The sequence below is a fragment of the Dipodomys spectabilis genome, unplaced genomic scaffold (genome assembly GCF_019054845.1).
Source record: "Dipodomys spectabilis isolate Male_0828 unplaced genomic scaffold, ASM1905484v1 ptg000241l, whole genome shotgun sequence".
In the NCBI taxonomy this organism is placed as follows: Eukaryota; Metazoa; Chordata; class Mammalia; order Rodentia; family Heteromyidae; genus Dipodomys; species Dipodomys spectabilis.
The window spans coordinates 5455946-5472721 of record NW_024870918.1 but is presented as its reverse complement, the minus strand read 5'-3'; the positions used below and the strand labels follow the sequence as shown (position 1 = coordinate 5472721).

Below are 16776 nucleotides of genomic sequence, written 5' to 3'. Positions count from 1 at the left end.
CTCCACAAAACAAATATAGAGGAAGAAATCCACAAAAAAAAAAAAACCCATAGTCCACAATAAAAAAAATTCCTGACATCAAGATGCCTAAAAATATAACAACAAAGAGTGACCTGGAGATCATCTTAATAAATGTTCTTATTTCCCAGACAGATAATATGACTTTCTAATTTACATAGTCAATGTCAGAGGCCAGATTCAAAGCTGAGGTTTCATGTTGTAATCTAGCACCTTTTTTTTAATCACATAAATTTTATTTCAACAAGCAAACCCAAAACAATGACTGAGAAGATCCAAAAGGAGGGAACTTAGGATAGACAGCTAGAGGAGGGTGGAGTTTTCTCAGGCATGGTTCCTGCTGCTACTGATACCCTTCAGAGGAGTATCGGAGGAGGGAGGCATCAGGCAGAGGGTGAGGATGGGGCATAGATAGTAACTGATGAGGAATCTTTGAGGATGTTCAAAGGCAAAATGAATAGGCCTGGGGGCAGTTTAACCATATGGAGACAGAAGAGGCTGGGTGCAAAGGACTACTAGCAATGGTGATTTGTGAGAGAAGGAATGATCTGTGAAGTGTAGGCCCAAAGGAGGCAGGAGGGAGCGATCTGGAGCAGAGATGGATAGGTTGCTTTCATGGAAGAGCAAGGACAAAGTGTCTTTTGTCAGACTGGTCAAGAAACAAAGATAGCAGGTAAAGTTTTGGAAGAACAGAACTAAAGGGGTTCATAGTGGATGCTTTCATTCTTCTGAGAGATGAACCGGAGAGGTCGCAACCTAAAAATTAAAGGAGAGAGTCAAGTCGGAAAGTATAAATGAAGATGGAAAAAGAATCTAAACAGTTTTTAAGGAGGGAAATGAGGGAGAGAGTCATCGAGGGATGAGATAAGCTTATTTATCTAAGAATTTTAAAATTTAAGTAAAACTTTTTTGAGACAGGATCTCACTGTGGAACCCAGGCTGGCCTTGGAATCATGATATTCCTGCCTTCTTGGCCTCTAGAATGCTAGGATTCCAGGTGTGCATCACTACACCTGACAATTTTTTTCCTCCTTTATAACAGAATAAAGGTGTAGACTGAGAAAGGCTTACGATGGAAATTGTAGTGACTGCTGAGCAGATCATTAAACCAGACCCAAGAGAAACAGTTTATGTGGTTATTCTTTCATTTATGGACTATTATATTTTCCAAAATAAGTATTTAATAAGCACAATATTGCATTCCTCCAAGTGCTTTAATTAGCAGACTATTGAAAGACCTTTGTAAAGAGAAAACTAGCTGCAGGCCAAGCAGGTACTACAGGAATCTAATACAAATGTTGCAGTGACCAGGCATATGTTAAACCTACGATCTAATGTTTGGACCTCATCGTAGTGGAATTTCTTTTCTTTCTTTTGGTGTGAGTCCTGGGGCTTGAACTCTGGGCTTGGGTGCCTCCTTAAGCTTTTGTCCTCAGGGCTAGAGCTTTACTACTTGAACCACAGCTCTGGCTTTTTGGTGGTTCATTGTACATAAAAATGTCATAGACTTTCCTGTCCAGGTTGTCTTGACCCAAGATCCTCAGATCTCAGCCTTCTGAGCAGCTAGTATTACAAACATGAGCCACCAGCACCTGGCCATTGGGAAATTTCTTACCATCAGTGTCTAATTTCTCCTGACATTAGGAGTTTGGGAGCAGTATTTTCATATGAGTTGTTCTCTCTCATAATGAAAAACCCAAGGTAACTCTTGGTCACCTGCTTTCTATTCAATAAAGTACCAGGGCAAAACAGATCCAGAGAACCATTTCACAGTTCATGCTCCTTAAAAGTGTTTCATATACATTGAAATTTTTTTTTACTCTGATCTGAATTTTTTTTTACATTTCCCCAAATATTTTATTATTCTAAGGCAATATCATGTTTATAAAAACAGCTGGAGTTTATTTACATTATCTTTAAAGAAAAAGAGTTTCAACTAAAATATTTTGATTGTAAATATGACCTGATTTTTAGTTTAAAGGATACATAGCAAAAATCAGGATGCGGAATTATCAGCATACTAAATGTTATGAGCTAGAAAAATATTCTTTAATCTCTCTCTCTCTCTCTCTCTTTGAACAGTCCTTAAACTTTTCTGCCTGAGCCTTTCTCATCTGTTAATTGGGACTGAAATGCTTTCCTCCCTTAGGGAGCTGTGGAAAGTTTCTTTTTTCCTCTTTTTAAAATCTCCATTGTTAGTGGGTATGTAAGATTACATGGAATCTGTCTATACAACTTTTCATCTAAAGGATGTATATATATATATATATATATATAATTTTATTTTGAGATAGTCTATATAGTGTAGGCTGACCTCAAATGCACTGCTAGGATTATAGGAGTTCAACTCATTCTCCCAAGGGCTGGGATTATAGGACCACACCAGAAATAGGGCTGTCTATTAAAGTTTGTTAAGGATTAGACCATCTAAGGGAGACAGCAGGGTGTTACTAATGTAATTATCCCATTGGCTTTAAATTGGGCCATGAAGAAAGGTAAAGAAGTATGTAGGATGGAAGCTCTGCCCCTCAGCAACCTTACAAAGATGTCTCATGCATTCTTTTCTTCATTCTCTGACCACAGACATACAAACTAGAATTTACTGAGCAGAATTTTGCTTATGACTTCTATTGCACCAGGCACAGACAGAGCTTGATGCTGAGGACACAGAGATGAATGAATGATAAAAGTCTTTGTCCCCATAAAGATTATATTTTCACAAGGAAAGAGGAATGGACAATAAGTAGAGAAATAAATTAGGTAATTTCAGAGGGGGATAACTGCTCTGCACAAAACAATCTAAGAACTATGACTAAGAACAATCTAAAGATGGGAAAAGAGGTGATAAATAAGCTGGTGGTCAGGAAATTCCTTGACTTGGGAACAAAGCAAGTTGAACCAGGTCGACGTTGGAAGAGCTGGGAAAGGAGCCTGATCATAGTCCCTTAGCTTTTTTGCTCAAGGCTCAAAGCCATGGCTCCACTTTCTTGTTTTGGTGGGTAATTGGAGATGAGTCAGATCTCAGCCTCCTGAGTAGCTTGAATAACAACAGGCAGGAGTCATCAGTGCCCAGGAAGGAAGCTCTATTCTAAAGGCTGGAGGAGAATTTTCATTTGTGAAATTCTTACATCTCACTTGTGTTTCAGGAAGGTGATACTCACTGTTCTATTTTATAGAATGAGCAAGTAGAACTAGAAAAACAGAAATCCATCCATGTGGTTGAAATAAAAATGATTGTTGTTTTGCATAGAGTGGTGGTAGGGAAAACAAAGAAGAGGATAGATTTGAAGTGAATTTTAGAAGTATCCCTTAAAGGTCTTGTCTAAAACCTGGAAGAATGACAAGGAAATAGGAAGAATTAACCTATTTCAGTTTCTCCTGTACATCTGGAGCATGCTATTGTAGGGAATTGTGAAGGATTAAATGAAAAAGAGCATGCTGCTTAGCACAAAGAATCTAGTTGCTAAACAGCCAGTTTGCCAGTTCATTTCAGAATCTGTCATTCCAGATTCTAACTATTACAAAATGTGTGCTAAGCTCATATGCTCAGAAAGATATCTTAAGATGTCACTGGTTTAGAATAAGTTAAAAATAAATAATGAATTATTAAACTGTAGGAAACAACTAATAGAATGTTCTAGGCTGACTGCAACAGCTGATAAGTCTTCATCCTGTGCTTATTTTGGGTACATCTTGACATAATACTCCTTTCTACATGGCAAGAATATTTGGAAAAAAATATATACCCTCTCTGTGGACAGAACCACATGCAGGAGACATTCCCATTGGTTTTCATGTTATATTTCTGGAAAACTCATCCCTGAGACTTTGAAGGAGGAAGTGGTCCTGGATTAAGGGGTACAACAAAACCACAGATTTAACTTTAGCTTTCTAGTGGCCAGAAGACCATGCATCCAACTCTGTTCCTGCACTGTGTGTGTTCATAGAACATTCTCAGCATTTCCACCTGGGGAAGGTGCTGAGCCTGGACACTTCAGAGACAGGAAGGAAGGGACAGAGAGAAAGAAGGAAGAGAGACAAGAGGGAGAAAGGCAGGGAAGGAGGGAGAGCAGGGAAGGAAGGGAGAGAGGAAATAAGGGAAGGAGGAAGTGAGGAAGGAAACACAAAGAGGAAGGGATGAGGAGAGAAGGGGGGGGGGGGAAGAAGGGAGAAGGGAAGAAGGAAGATTGGTTATGATTGCAAAGCCAGTAAGTGCCAGAACTAAGATTTGAAACCTGAGACTGCTGTGGACATGCGCCTAATACTATGTGATGCTGTCTCCAAGAGGCTGAAGAAAAGGCACAAAAGATGTCCAGAAAATACCACCTTGCTCTTAGAAGTGGGGTCACAGAAGGATTCTCTGAGGAAATAAGGTTTCCACCCAGAAAAAGCAGGGGCAGAGGAAGCAAAGTATGTAAGGATCCAAAGCAGGAAGAGGAGAGTGTGTTGCAGGGATACGTTGCTTCCTGTGATTAAGTGGAAAGACCAAGAGGCGGGTGGAGGGTTGGCTGCTATCTGAGCACAGAGAGCTTCTTCCCTAGAGCAAGGACAGGCCAGAGGACTCCAATAGGGGACTTTTCACCATGACACTGCGGCCAGACACAGGGCAGACTGCAGGGGATTAAGCGTGACTGCTGGTGGGAATGTTGGGTCTTTGTTGTTGTTTCTCAGAATCAACTTAGACATGGATGGTTCTCATCCCAAGCTGATGAAGCAACTTTGGGGTCATTTGAGCTATTTTTGTGTGATGGTACTGGGGTTTGAACTCAGGACCTGAGCTTTTTCACTCAAGGCTGGCTCTGAACCACTTGAGCCTCACCTCCCTACCCCTTTGAGGTCATTTTAAAATGTGCGTGACTAATTTAGGTTGTTACAATCACAAGGAGGGAAAGGTGAAGGGCAGCTCCACACAAGGGCAGAGATGTCTTCTTCATAATGCCAATGAGAGCCAGGCCACAATCCCAGGCACTGAAGACTTAAAAGTAGGGATGTAAATGTTATAAGCTATAAGAATATCAAAGGAACTATGTGTCTGAAAGAATCTGAGAAGTGGAGCGGGAAAGGAAGTGAGAGGAAATGCAGGGGTGAAGACTTAGTCATCTGACATTGTGGGGTGTCAGGAGACACTGTCAAAGGTTATAGATCCAGAACCAGATGTTTAAGAATATTGAACTTATAAGGAAAGCCCAAAGAAAAGGTCAGAATACAAACATAATAGAAATTGTGAATAAGAAAGGAAAAAGGAACGATATAAGTGAACTACATTGTCTATCTCTCAGAACCAAGAGTCAGCAAATACTGTTTAGGTTATTGAACAGAGAAATAGAAGCAGAAAGATAGTATTGAGAATTAGAAAGGAAATCCCCAGAAAATCCATCAGAAAAAAAAATGTCAAGAAGTGGACTTTGAGTTGAGGGGTAAGGGGGTAGCGATGGCCACTTTGACTCTTCATTTTAGCCCTTGTCTTAAATAGATCCTCTGTTTATGTCTAATTGTGCAGGTTACAGAAGTAGATAAGCTTCCCATGCCTCTTTATTTAATGCCAGCCTCTGTCATGGGTAATAGAGGCTTCTCTCACTCTCTGAGGAGCTAGTTCTGTTTGACAGGAACGTGCCAAGAACTAAGGCCCGCCTCCAATCACAGAACCAGAAGTTTCTGGTGCTCATATCTACTGCAATGGGGCTGAATTCATGACTATTCCTTCGGAGGGCTGAAGAGATTTCCTTCCCTGAGTGGGCATGGACCTATTTTCCCTATGAGGCCGGGGTTGCGTTGAGGCTAGTTGGGGCAGCCTCCAAAGAAGAAATGGGAAGATTCTCTGAGGCAGCCATAGCGAATGGGACTCCCGGTCCAATTCCATAGGAGTCAGGTAAGTGCAGACACCTTCTGTATAGGAACAAGACGTTTCCTAAATCACACAGTATTTGAGAGTATGGAGAGGGGATAGAATAAGAGGGAACTAGATTCCATCATGGCTTGAACCTTAGTTCTCCAATCATCAGCTCTATGAGGTCTAGTTGCCGTTATTATCTTTTTAAAAATAACGGTTGGTTGAACTATTCCTCTTCCCTTGTGGTTTCTTCATGGGGCAATGATATCACATTGTATTAATTACCCACATATCTCAATTGTCTACCACCTGTGATCTCCTTTGCAAGGATTGGCTTTATGTCTTTGGAACAGGGAACACCCCTAATAAATGCTGGCTGAATAAAGCAATTAGTGAACAGATAGATGAATAAATAAATGCCTGGAATCAAAAGAAGGAGGAGGAGGAGGAGGAGGAGGAGGAGGAGGAGGAGGAGGAGGAGGAGGAGGAGGAGGAGGAGGAGGAGGAGGAGGAGGAGGAGAAGGAGAAGAAGGAGAAGGAGAAGAAGGAGAAGAAGGAGAAGGAGGAGGAGGAGGAGGAGGAGGAGGAGGAGGAGGAGGAGGAGGAGGAGGAGGAGGAGGAGGAGGAGGAGGAGGAGGAGGAGGAGGAGGAGGAGGAGGAGGAGGAGGAGGAGGAGGAGGAGGAGAAGAAGAAGAAGAAGAAGAAGAAGAAGAAGAAGAAGAAGAAGAAGAAGAAGAAGAAGAAGAAGAAGAAGAAGAAGAAGAAGAAGAAGAAGAAGAAAAAGAAGAAAGAAGAAGAAGAAACACCAGCTGGGCATGGTGGCACATGCCTATAATCCCAGTACTCTGGCTTCTGAGATAAAAGAATCATGGGTTTGAGGACTGCCATATCTACAGAGCAAGTTCAGGTGCAACCTGAGATAATTATAGTGAAACCCTGCTACAAAACCAGAAATGTACAAAAACATTCAACAGAACAGGGTTGGAACATAGCATATATGTGTGTTTGTAGGTACAGGTGTTGCCATACTTACAGGAATTAAATAACTGCTAACAGCAAAGCAAAGTTGAGCCTTGGGAATCCCTAAGGAGAATGAAGAGAACTAGGCTTCTCCAAGACAGGGTAATGAGAGTAACCAACTGATGGATCCATTCATTCAACCAGATTTCCTGAGCTCCCAGTGCTTAGAAGAAAAGACTTTTATTCTATGTCTTTTATTCTATGTCTTTTCTTGAAGGACAGTCATCTTTGGAAGAAAATGGCTTTTCCTATCCTACTGAGTTGTAATGACAGAATTTACTGTATCTACACAACCTCCTTAAGTTAATGTGTTGTTAATCCTGGGAGACTATTGTTTCCTTTCATATTCTATTTTGAAATGGAAGTCTTTTTTTTTAATTTTTGTTGCTATCAATGCCAGCTGTTGACAATTCCCCATGTGCATTCTCTCTGACTGTGGCAGGCTTGATGTGGCATTTTATCTAGGCTCAGCTATGATCAACCATGATCCTCACGTCTCAGCCTCTTGAGTGGCTAGTTTTTCAGGCATGAGCCACTGGCACCTGGCTACTCCTTTTTGTCTTTATTTATTTTGCAATACTGGGGATTGAACGCGGGGCCTTATATTTGTTAGGTAAGGTTCTATCATGGGAGCTATACCTCTAGCTCTGCTTTTACTTTGGTTATGTTCAAGGTAGGGTCTCACTTTATCCTCTGGCTATTCCAGGCCATTGTCCTTCTACTGCTGCTTCTCTATGTCACTGGGCATGCCAGGCATGGGCCGCTGCTCTCAGCCATGATGCTTCCCCTGTAACTAGAATAACAAGCCTGTGCCACGGTGTCTGGGCATTGAGTGAGATGGAGTCTGGAATCTTTATGTTTAAGCTGGCCTTAAGCTGAGCTCCTCCAGACTCTGTCTCTTAAGTGGCTAGGATTACAGGCTGATTTGCTTGGCTGATTTGGTCATTTCTTTCAAAAAAAATATCCTATCTTTCAGGGAGAGTTATGTAAGAGGTAACATGGATCAAAATGCATCATATTCATAACCTGATTCTGGAATTGAAACTTATTTGTGTAACTATTAAATAAAAAATTCATTGTAAGCATAAACTGACATGTTGAAGTGAAATCTTGCTGTACAACTAAAAGGTATTTTTTTTTTTTTTTTTTTTTTTGGGGTCCGGTCATGGGACCTGAACTCTAGGCCTGGGCGCTGTCCCTCAGCTCTTCAGCTCAAGGCTAGCGCTCTACCACTTGAGCCACAGCGCCACTTCCGGCTTTTTTCTCTTTGCTTATGTGGTGCTGAGGAATCGAACCCAGGGCCTCTGGCATGCAAGGCATGCACTCTTACCACTGAGCCACCTTCCCAGCCCCTAAAAGGTATTTTTTTTATCAGAGGGGAATGATTTTTTTTTATTATCAAGGTGATGTACAGAGAGGTTTCAGTTTCATAAGTAAGGTAATGAGTACATTTCTTGTCAACTTTGTTACCCTATGGGAAATGCATTTAAAGAACATTTTTTATTGTTATGATAAAGGTGATATGTACAAGAAGTAGAGCTGTGGCTCAAGTGGTAGAGCTGTAGCTTTGAGCAAAAGTGCTCAAAGACAGTGCCCAGGCCTTGAGTTCAGGCCCCAGGTCTGGAACACACACACACACACACACACACTCACACACACACACACACACACACACACACACAACTAACTTAACTTAGCTGGGCATCTAAGTTAGTGGCTCACACCTATAATCCTAACTACTCAGGAGGTTGGGATAAGAGGATCATGGTTTTCAGCCCAGGGAGAAAAGTCCATGAAACTCTTATCGCCAGTTAACCACCAGAAAACCAGAAGTAAAGTTGTGGTTCAAAGTGGTAGAGCATTAGCCTTGAGCAAAAAAGGTCAGGAACAGCATCTAGGCCCTGAGTTCAAGCCCCATGACTGACAAAACAGGTGATGTACAGAAGGGTTACAGTTACAAAATCAGATAAAGAGTACATTTTTTTTGTGAACTTCCCCCTTCCCTCCCTCCCTCCTTCCCTTCTTCCCTCCCTCCCTCCCTCCCCCCCTCTCTCCCTCTTTCTCTCTCTCTCTCTTTCACTCCCTGTTTTTCCTTCCCAGCCGCACCTACATGTTGTATAGTTCATTTTCAACATAGTGTCTAATGAGTACCATGTCTGCTTTGTAAAGATTATGTCTGTATGTATGTATTTTTGCCAGTCCTGGGGCTTGTGAACTCAGGGCCTGGGCGCAGTCCCTGAGCTTCTTTTGCTCAAGGCAAGCACTCTACCACTTGAGCCACAGTGCTACTTCCAGCTTTTACTGTGTATGTGGTACTGAGGAATAGAAGCCAGGGTTTTATGCATGCTAGGCAAGCACTCTACCATGAAGCCACCTCCCCACACCCCTAAAGATATATATATATATAAAATAATGAGAGATGACTTGAAGAGCAACCATGTTTCATTCCAACCCATTTTCTCAAAAAATATAGATATAAAAATAATCTATCATTCTCCCTGATGTGTGCTTGTGACAGAGAAAGAGAGAATCTTTAAAGAAAGACAAGCAAGCCTCCTATGTGCCCATGAATTAGGCACCCAGAAATGGGGGAAGAGGGCGTGAATTAATGCATACATTGGTAGGGTGGGGGACAGGGTAGGCCTTTAGGCTGATCAGGAAGCAAACAGCATCTCATCAGTCAGCAGCAACTAAATGAATTCATCACCTGATCCCACAACTGAATGAACAAAGGCCACGCAAGCTCCACTGTACCTTGGTCGGCATGGGCTTTTTGAAAGAGATTTCAGCCTGGATCCACACACCTCGCGGGGACTCGAGCACAGACCAGATCTTCTCTTGAACCATGTGGTTTTCCTCAAAGATATAAACTGCGAGAGTGTCGCTCATTTTCAAAAACCCAGAGATGGCATAATGAAAACGTAGGCAATACTGCAAGTTTCCTGGTAGAGAGGGACCGTAGAGCCTTCCAATGTAGCCAGGCTGAGATGTAAACTTGGTATTGGCCAGCAAGTAATACCCTGTGGACATAGTAAAGTATTTAGTGCAAGAGCAATAAGCTAGTCCAGCTTATTAGGGAGGAAATTTGATTACATTTTGCAGTGGATCTACACAGTGACTATTCCCACTGGCCTTTAAATGACAGAAGGTGTTTCTGTCTGTGGTTTAAGTGATAGGAAATATCTATCTGCATCTGTTACAAATATCACCTCTTGAGACCCCTGCATAAACTTCATAACCTGATATAGATTTCCTGTGGCACAGGCTTAGATTCTGGTCATCAATTAAGGGTTATACTTTTCAGCCAGGTGCCAGTGGCTCACACCTGTCATCCTAGCTACTCAGGAAGCTGAAATCTGATGATTAACAGTCCGGGCCAGCACAGCAGGAAAATACTGTGAGACTCTTTTATCTCCAGTTAATCAGCAGAAAGCCAAAAGTAGAAGTATACCTCAAGTGGTCAAGTACTGGCTATTTTTGTTTGATTGTTTGTTGTTTTGATAGTGTATTAGAGACAAGAGTCATTCTCGCCCAGACTGGTTTGGAACCATGATCCTCATATCTCAGTCTCCTGCATAGCGAGGATTTCAGGGATGAGCCACCAGCGCCTGGGTTAATTTTTAAAAAAACTGATTTCTTTGTAAGTAGGAATAAGACTGGCCCAAAATGCATACCAGGTGAGATGTCCCTGTAGATAGACTCCCGACTCACCGAAACCAGTAGTGTGGTCGCCAGCCCGATACATGTTAGGCTTTACTTTTACCCGGGTCCAACCAAGACCTTCTTTATCTTGGTAAAATTTGCAGAAATCTTCCTCAAAATTACAGCTTGCTTCCACAGCACTGAAAGGAAGCCCTGAGCAAATAAGAAGCAAAGTTACCATCAAACTCCAGGATCTCTAAGGACAACATCAACGAATTGACAGATCTGGCTACAGTTGTACCAAGGGAGACCCAAACAGAAAAACCACAGCAAAATATTTTTACCCTAATGGCAGGCTGACAAGTTAGCAGCAAAACAGTGTTGAACATGACAGGGAAATTGTTCTCTTCTTTTCCACAGGGAGGGGAGAAAGGAGTTCTGTCCACATTCTTGATGAAAATAAGTAAGAATCAGACTTCAAAGGGAATTTTCGTGCAGGATGTAAAGATTGAGTACTTATTATACACTTCTTCACAACTCAAAATCCACTGATATAAAATTTAAAAGACAGTAAGAGACTAGGAAAGGATTTTTAGGGACTCAAGTTCTCTCAAGACCTATGTTTTGGAAATGACTCCAGAAATAATTTTTCCTTTCTTTATAAGTCTCTGTGGTAAAAGCAAGGCCCCTCTCTATTTTTAATTGGCATTAGTAGCAGGAGTTTCTCAGCCTTTGGAAAATCATACTCAGTAGAAATCAGTTCAAAAGCCACACCCTATCTAGAATCCTAGCTACTCAGAAGGCTGAGATCTTAGGATCATGGTTCGAGGTCAGTCTGGGCAGAAGAGTCTGTGAAACTCTTATCTCTACTTAACTACTGAAAACTGGAAGTGGAACTCTGGCTCAGGTGGTAGAACGCTAGCCTTGAGTATCAAAAATCAAGGACAGTACCAAGGCCCTGAGTTCAAGCCCCAAGACTGATATAAGAAATAAAAAAATAGTAAAGAAATAAATTTACCAAAACAAAATAAATAAAAAAATTTAGAGCAAAACCAAAATAAAGCTTGAAAGTAAGCAAGGGCCACCTCTTCCCAGGGTGACACACTTAATCATATGGCCAAGGTTTTTATGATAATGATTGTGATTATAGGGGGGGGGGTGGTAGTTGGAGCCGGGTTACAGGAGTTTGAACTCAAGATCTGAAGCTCTTACTTGGCTTGACGTTCTTAGTTTTAAGTATAACAGTATTGTTATTATTAAGGTGTTACACAGAGGGATTACCATTTTATAAGTCAGGTAATGAGTGAATTTCTTTTATTTAGACAATGTCACCCCTTCCTTTATTTTTTTTTCCAATTTCCCCCTCCCAGTCCCGCCCACAAATTATGTAGGTCATTTTCCACATAGTGTATAGTGAGTAGCATGATTGCATTTGTTCACCCTCCTCCCTTCCTTTCTGAGTCCCTTCCACTTTTACCCTCCTCAGTTAGATTTATTTCCCCTGAAGGATGGTCCTCTACCACTTGAGCTATACCTCTAACTCTGGCTTTTTGCTAGTTAATTGGAGCTAAGAGTCTTTCAGATTTGTCAGCTTGGGCTGGCTTTGAACTGAGACCGTCAGATGTCAGTGTCCCAAATAGCTAGGATTACAGGCACGAACCATGGGCACTGGGCTATGATTATATTTTCTTTGGCAAAATACTACAGTCTGATAACAAGAAAATTTCAAAAATAATTGATGGGCTAAATCTTTATCGCTCAGAACATGGCCTCTACCCTGAGATCAGTAAAGATGGCTCAGATGGCCTGTCTGTGACTATCAGTAAGCTGCCCAGGATCTGGAGTGGGGGCAAGGCCTAGTACTTCCAGCTTGTTTCAGAAGCGTGGGTTAAGTGGTAATCACAAGTTGAGCTACTGAGAGTGTCAATGTCTAGGGAAGAGTGAGACAGAGGTAAGCCTGTGAGCCTCAGTTAAGGATCACTGAAAAAAAATTAAAAAAGAGAAAGAAATTAAAGCCCCTTGAAGCAAAGTTACCCAAAAGCATCATCATGTAAGCTTTAGTTAATTACTTGCTGCCTGATATTTGAACCGCTTGGCAATGAGAGCTTTTGAAGATAATCTAATTAGCTGGAATTTGCTACAGTCTGAGAAGACGAGTTGGAAGTCTTTCTTCGCCTCCATCAAATTCATGGGCACAAACTCATCATCATCAGCTCTCTAGGTCTAAGCCCCAGTAGTGCTAAAATACGTGGATATTGGGTAGTGTGTACTTGGAAGGTTGTTAACCTTTCAGGGTAGTTTTATTTCCTAGGAACCAGCTTGAGGGCAGTTGGAGACAGTCAAAAATGGCTGGTGGAAGTATGAGTGGAACCCTGCCCCAGACTTAGGAATCATGATGATACAAGGGGCTGGGTCTCTGACGAAGCAGAAAAACCCTCAAGGCTGACAGACAAGGGAAACTGTGGAAGCTTCACCTGTGATCTAAGCAGGAATTGGATCCGAGGTTTCAATTGGACAAGAGGTCTGGGGAGTATGTCATTCATGACATAGACCTGGATTCAGGTAGTGGAGAGGACTCCTCCTGAGAGGGATGTCCATGATCGGTCAGGTCCCTAACCTGGGTGCGGGATGGCCTACATACCAAAGAAGTTGAGTCTGTATCTAGCAGAGGAGTTCAGGGTTAGGCCTTCAGGCAGGATTCCTAGAAGTAGATAGACTGATTGCCAGGTAATCCAGGATTAATAAACCCAAAGGAGATCTTATTCCTAAAGAACTCTAGGACAGGAGAATATATGGGTGGAAAAGGTATGGCAAGGGAAAAGCTGTAAGTCATGGGGGAGGGAGTGTCATGTCTTCTGGAAGCATCCTGAGGGGGAGGTTAGGGAGCTATATGACATGGTGTTTAACATCTATGGCTCAGCGATGAATCTTAGTTCTGGAAGACTAGATAACTCTAAATCCAACTAGATGGTGGCAACTGATGCTTTACACTCTGAAGTAATTCCTGTCTCAGTCAACTAGAGAAATAAGGAAAGAAAATTCTAGATCTAGCTGGAGAAAACAGACAAAGGAAGACAGAAAAGAAAAAAAAATGTTGGTACCTTATTAAACAGAAGGACATATACTCTTTGACATGCAAGATAAAGTATGAAAACCAAAGAGTTCAGCTTCTAGAGACTCAAAAATACACAACTCAGCTACTCAAAGAAGGAGAAAATAAAATCGGACATTGGTGGGTTAATATCTGTAATCCTAACTATTCAGGAGGCTGAGATCTGAGGATCACAGTTAATAAAGACTAAGTAGGAAAACCCACGAGACTCTTATCTCCAATTAATCCCAAAATGCCAGAAGTGGAGCTATGGCTCAAGTGGTAAAGTGTCAGCGTTGATTTAAACACTGGAAGGTGCTTAGGTCCCGAGTTCAAACATTAGTACTGGCACAAAACAATAAAAATAAATAAACTTTTAAAAAAGAAGGGGAAAGCAGACTCTGATTGGCACATTCATCAAGGCAAAGTCCTTTGCAAATTTCAATCTAATCCCTAGTTCTCCAGGAAATGAGTGGACATTTTTAAAAAATTAAGTCAATAATATTGTCACATGACCATGCATTTCCCATGTCTCCTACTCCAAGCTATCACTGTCAAAGACGTTAATTAACTCATTAATATTCCCAAATAGCTCTGTGAAGCAGGACTCCTTTCTCCACAGCTGTAAAGCTTATTTCTTTGAGATTCTAAACACGTCACATGGCTTACAAAGGCAAAACTCGGAATGTGAATCCTGAGTTATGTTATATTACTTTCAGCAACAGACTGCCAATATAAGTAGAGAAAAGCTCCCTTTTCAAAAGGGAGAACTCATATAAAGGTTAATTTTATCCGCTCCTCTTCTTCAGCCCTCTCTCTCACAGGGCAGACAGTGAGTAAATACTTCTCCCACATATAGAATCTGGAAATAGAAGGTCAATGTAAGTGTAATAAGAGAAAAGAAAGTTCCTAAAAATAATCATAAGGAGGTTATGAAATTACTACTAATGTAATCTTAAATTAGGCATGAGCTCTAGTTTAGAGAAGTCAGACCACAAAAGTCAAGTTCAAAAATATTATCTCCCATGCTCTAGACCCAGAATGAGGACTCATTAAGAAGACAAGACAACCAGTGTCTCAAGGATACAGTTCACTAAATGTCAAGGTCAACGGCATGTATCTGGGTTATCACTAATACAGTGTCATCCTTTATAGTACACCATTTATTTTTCAAATCCTTTTGACTCAATTTGCTTAAGTTTTTTTAACAGAAAGTAAAGAATTTCCTGTTTCTAAACATCAGTTATGGGATTATAAAACTGGCCATGATAAACATTTTAATTCATTTAATTGCACTATGAAAGAGCAAGTAATTACATTAAGAGGATATAATATTCACCCAAAACCATCCTCGAGATATCTACCAAATGTGAACATCTTTAAACAAACAAACCTCAGATACTTCAAGTTGGAAAGAGTCTTAGAACTTTAGTTTCTAGGTTGTGAGAGATCTTTGCATCTACCCAACCACTGTCTACTGATCTAAGATAGCCTTTGAGTTGGAGTAAATTAATGTTTAATTTTCCTTTCTTAGTATATGGAGGAGACACGAGGATCTTAAGGTATGACAACTTGCCTATAATTTCAGAAAAATCAGATTCACTCTGTGAGGGCAATGAGCGTAAATAGTCCAGAGAGATGACAAGATGAAAGACATGGAAATCAAAGACAATTTAAAGCAATCCATGACCACAGGCATCTATTGAGAAAGGAAAATTCCTAGTAGAGAAGAAGAAAAAGAATGCTCACCTGTCTGATTTTGGCAGTGAACAGGTGAGAAAGAAATATCATCCAGGGCAACATATCCTCCTTTGGGACCATTGAAAGCAACTTCAAAAATAACCTGAAGATGGAAATACATGCTGTTTACATGCTGTTTTTGCTTTTAACTATGATTCAGAATGCCATGCCAATCAAAATAGGTAAGACCAAACTATAAGAGACAATTATGTTCTGAAATGTAAGCATTTGGACAATCGTCTACACAGTCAACCTATATTCTTCTCTTTTAGGGAGAATGAAATTGCTATAATTTGAATGTTTTTATCCCCTAAAGAGTTCAATGTTGAAGTCTAAATTCCTACTGTGACAAGATTGGGAGATGGGTACTTCCAGGAGGTTATTAAAAGTCTCAAAAGAAGTTGGGCACCAGAGGCTCATGCCTGTAACTCATGCCTGTAAGCCCAGCTAAGCTAGCAGGAGGCTGAGATCTGAGGACTGCTATCAAATCACCACAAGTGAAGTGCACAGATTCTCTTCCAGCCATCAGGAGGAACACACCCTGCTGACACCTTAACCTTGCTTAGACTTGTGGCCTTTAGAAATGTGAGACCCAACTCCCTGTTTACTAGCCATATTGAGCTACTTTGGTAGAGCCATTCTAGAAAGCAAGTACAAGGTCTGATGTCTCTGGGCCTAACAAATTATTAGGAGGAGCTGAATCTTTAGATTGGTGTTTGAAATGTTAGATTTTTAAAAATGTTGACAACTTGAAAATGAAAAAAAAAAAAAAAAAGAAAAAGAAAAAGCAAGCTGGGTACCAGTGGTTCACCCTTGTAATCCTAGCTACTCAGGAGGCTGAGATCTAAGGATCGCAGTTCAAAGCCAGCCCGGAAAGGAAAGTCCATGAGACTCTTATCTCCAATGAACCACCAGAAAACCGGAAGTGGTACTGTGGCTCAAGTAGTAGAGTGCTCACTTTGACCTCAAGAGCTCAGGGACAGTGCCCAGGCCTAGAGTTCAAGCCCCACGACCAACCAAAACAAAACAACAACAACAAAAAAGCAACACACACATGCACACCTAAGTTTTTCTCGTTGCAACCCAAACTCACAAACTAATTTCCGTTGAGCCACAAGAGCAAATAGAGCAGGGCCATCAGTGGCTCACACTTGTAATTTTAGCTACTCAGGAAACTGAGATCTTAGTATCATGGTTAGAAGCCAGCTTTGGCAGGAGTCTGTAAGATTCTTATCTCCAATTAACAACATTGACAAAACACAAAATAAAATAAAACCCAGAAAGAAACAAAACCAATCAAAACAACCAGAAGTGGCTCACGTGGTCGAGTGCCAGCCTTGAGCTGAAGAATCTGATAGATAGTGCAAGGTCCCTGAGTTAAAACCCTGGAACTGGTGCACCGCACTTGCGCGTGCACACACAAGTCCATGGAGGC

At 41.2% G+C, this 16776-nt stretch overlaps 1 protein-coding gene across 1 annotated transcript in view; it reads right to left on the bottom strand.

The window, feature by feature from the left end:
• The window catches only part of Mamdc2 (MAM domain containing 2), a 144664-nt gene that overhangs the window by 35906 nt on the left and 91982 nt on the right, over positions 1-16776 (bottom strand). The window contains exons 7-9 of the mRNA XM_042699356.1: positions 15351-15444; positions 10580-10723; positions 9623-9888 (exon numbers count right to left, since the gene is read on the bottom strand). Of these exons, the coding sequence (XP_042555290.1) occupies positions 9623-9888; positions 10580-10723; positions 15351-15444 (504 nt within the window). The remainder of the gene's footprint in view (positions 1-9622; positions 9889-10579; positions 10724-15350; positions 15445-16776) is intronic.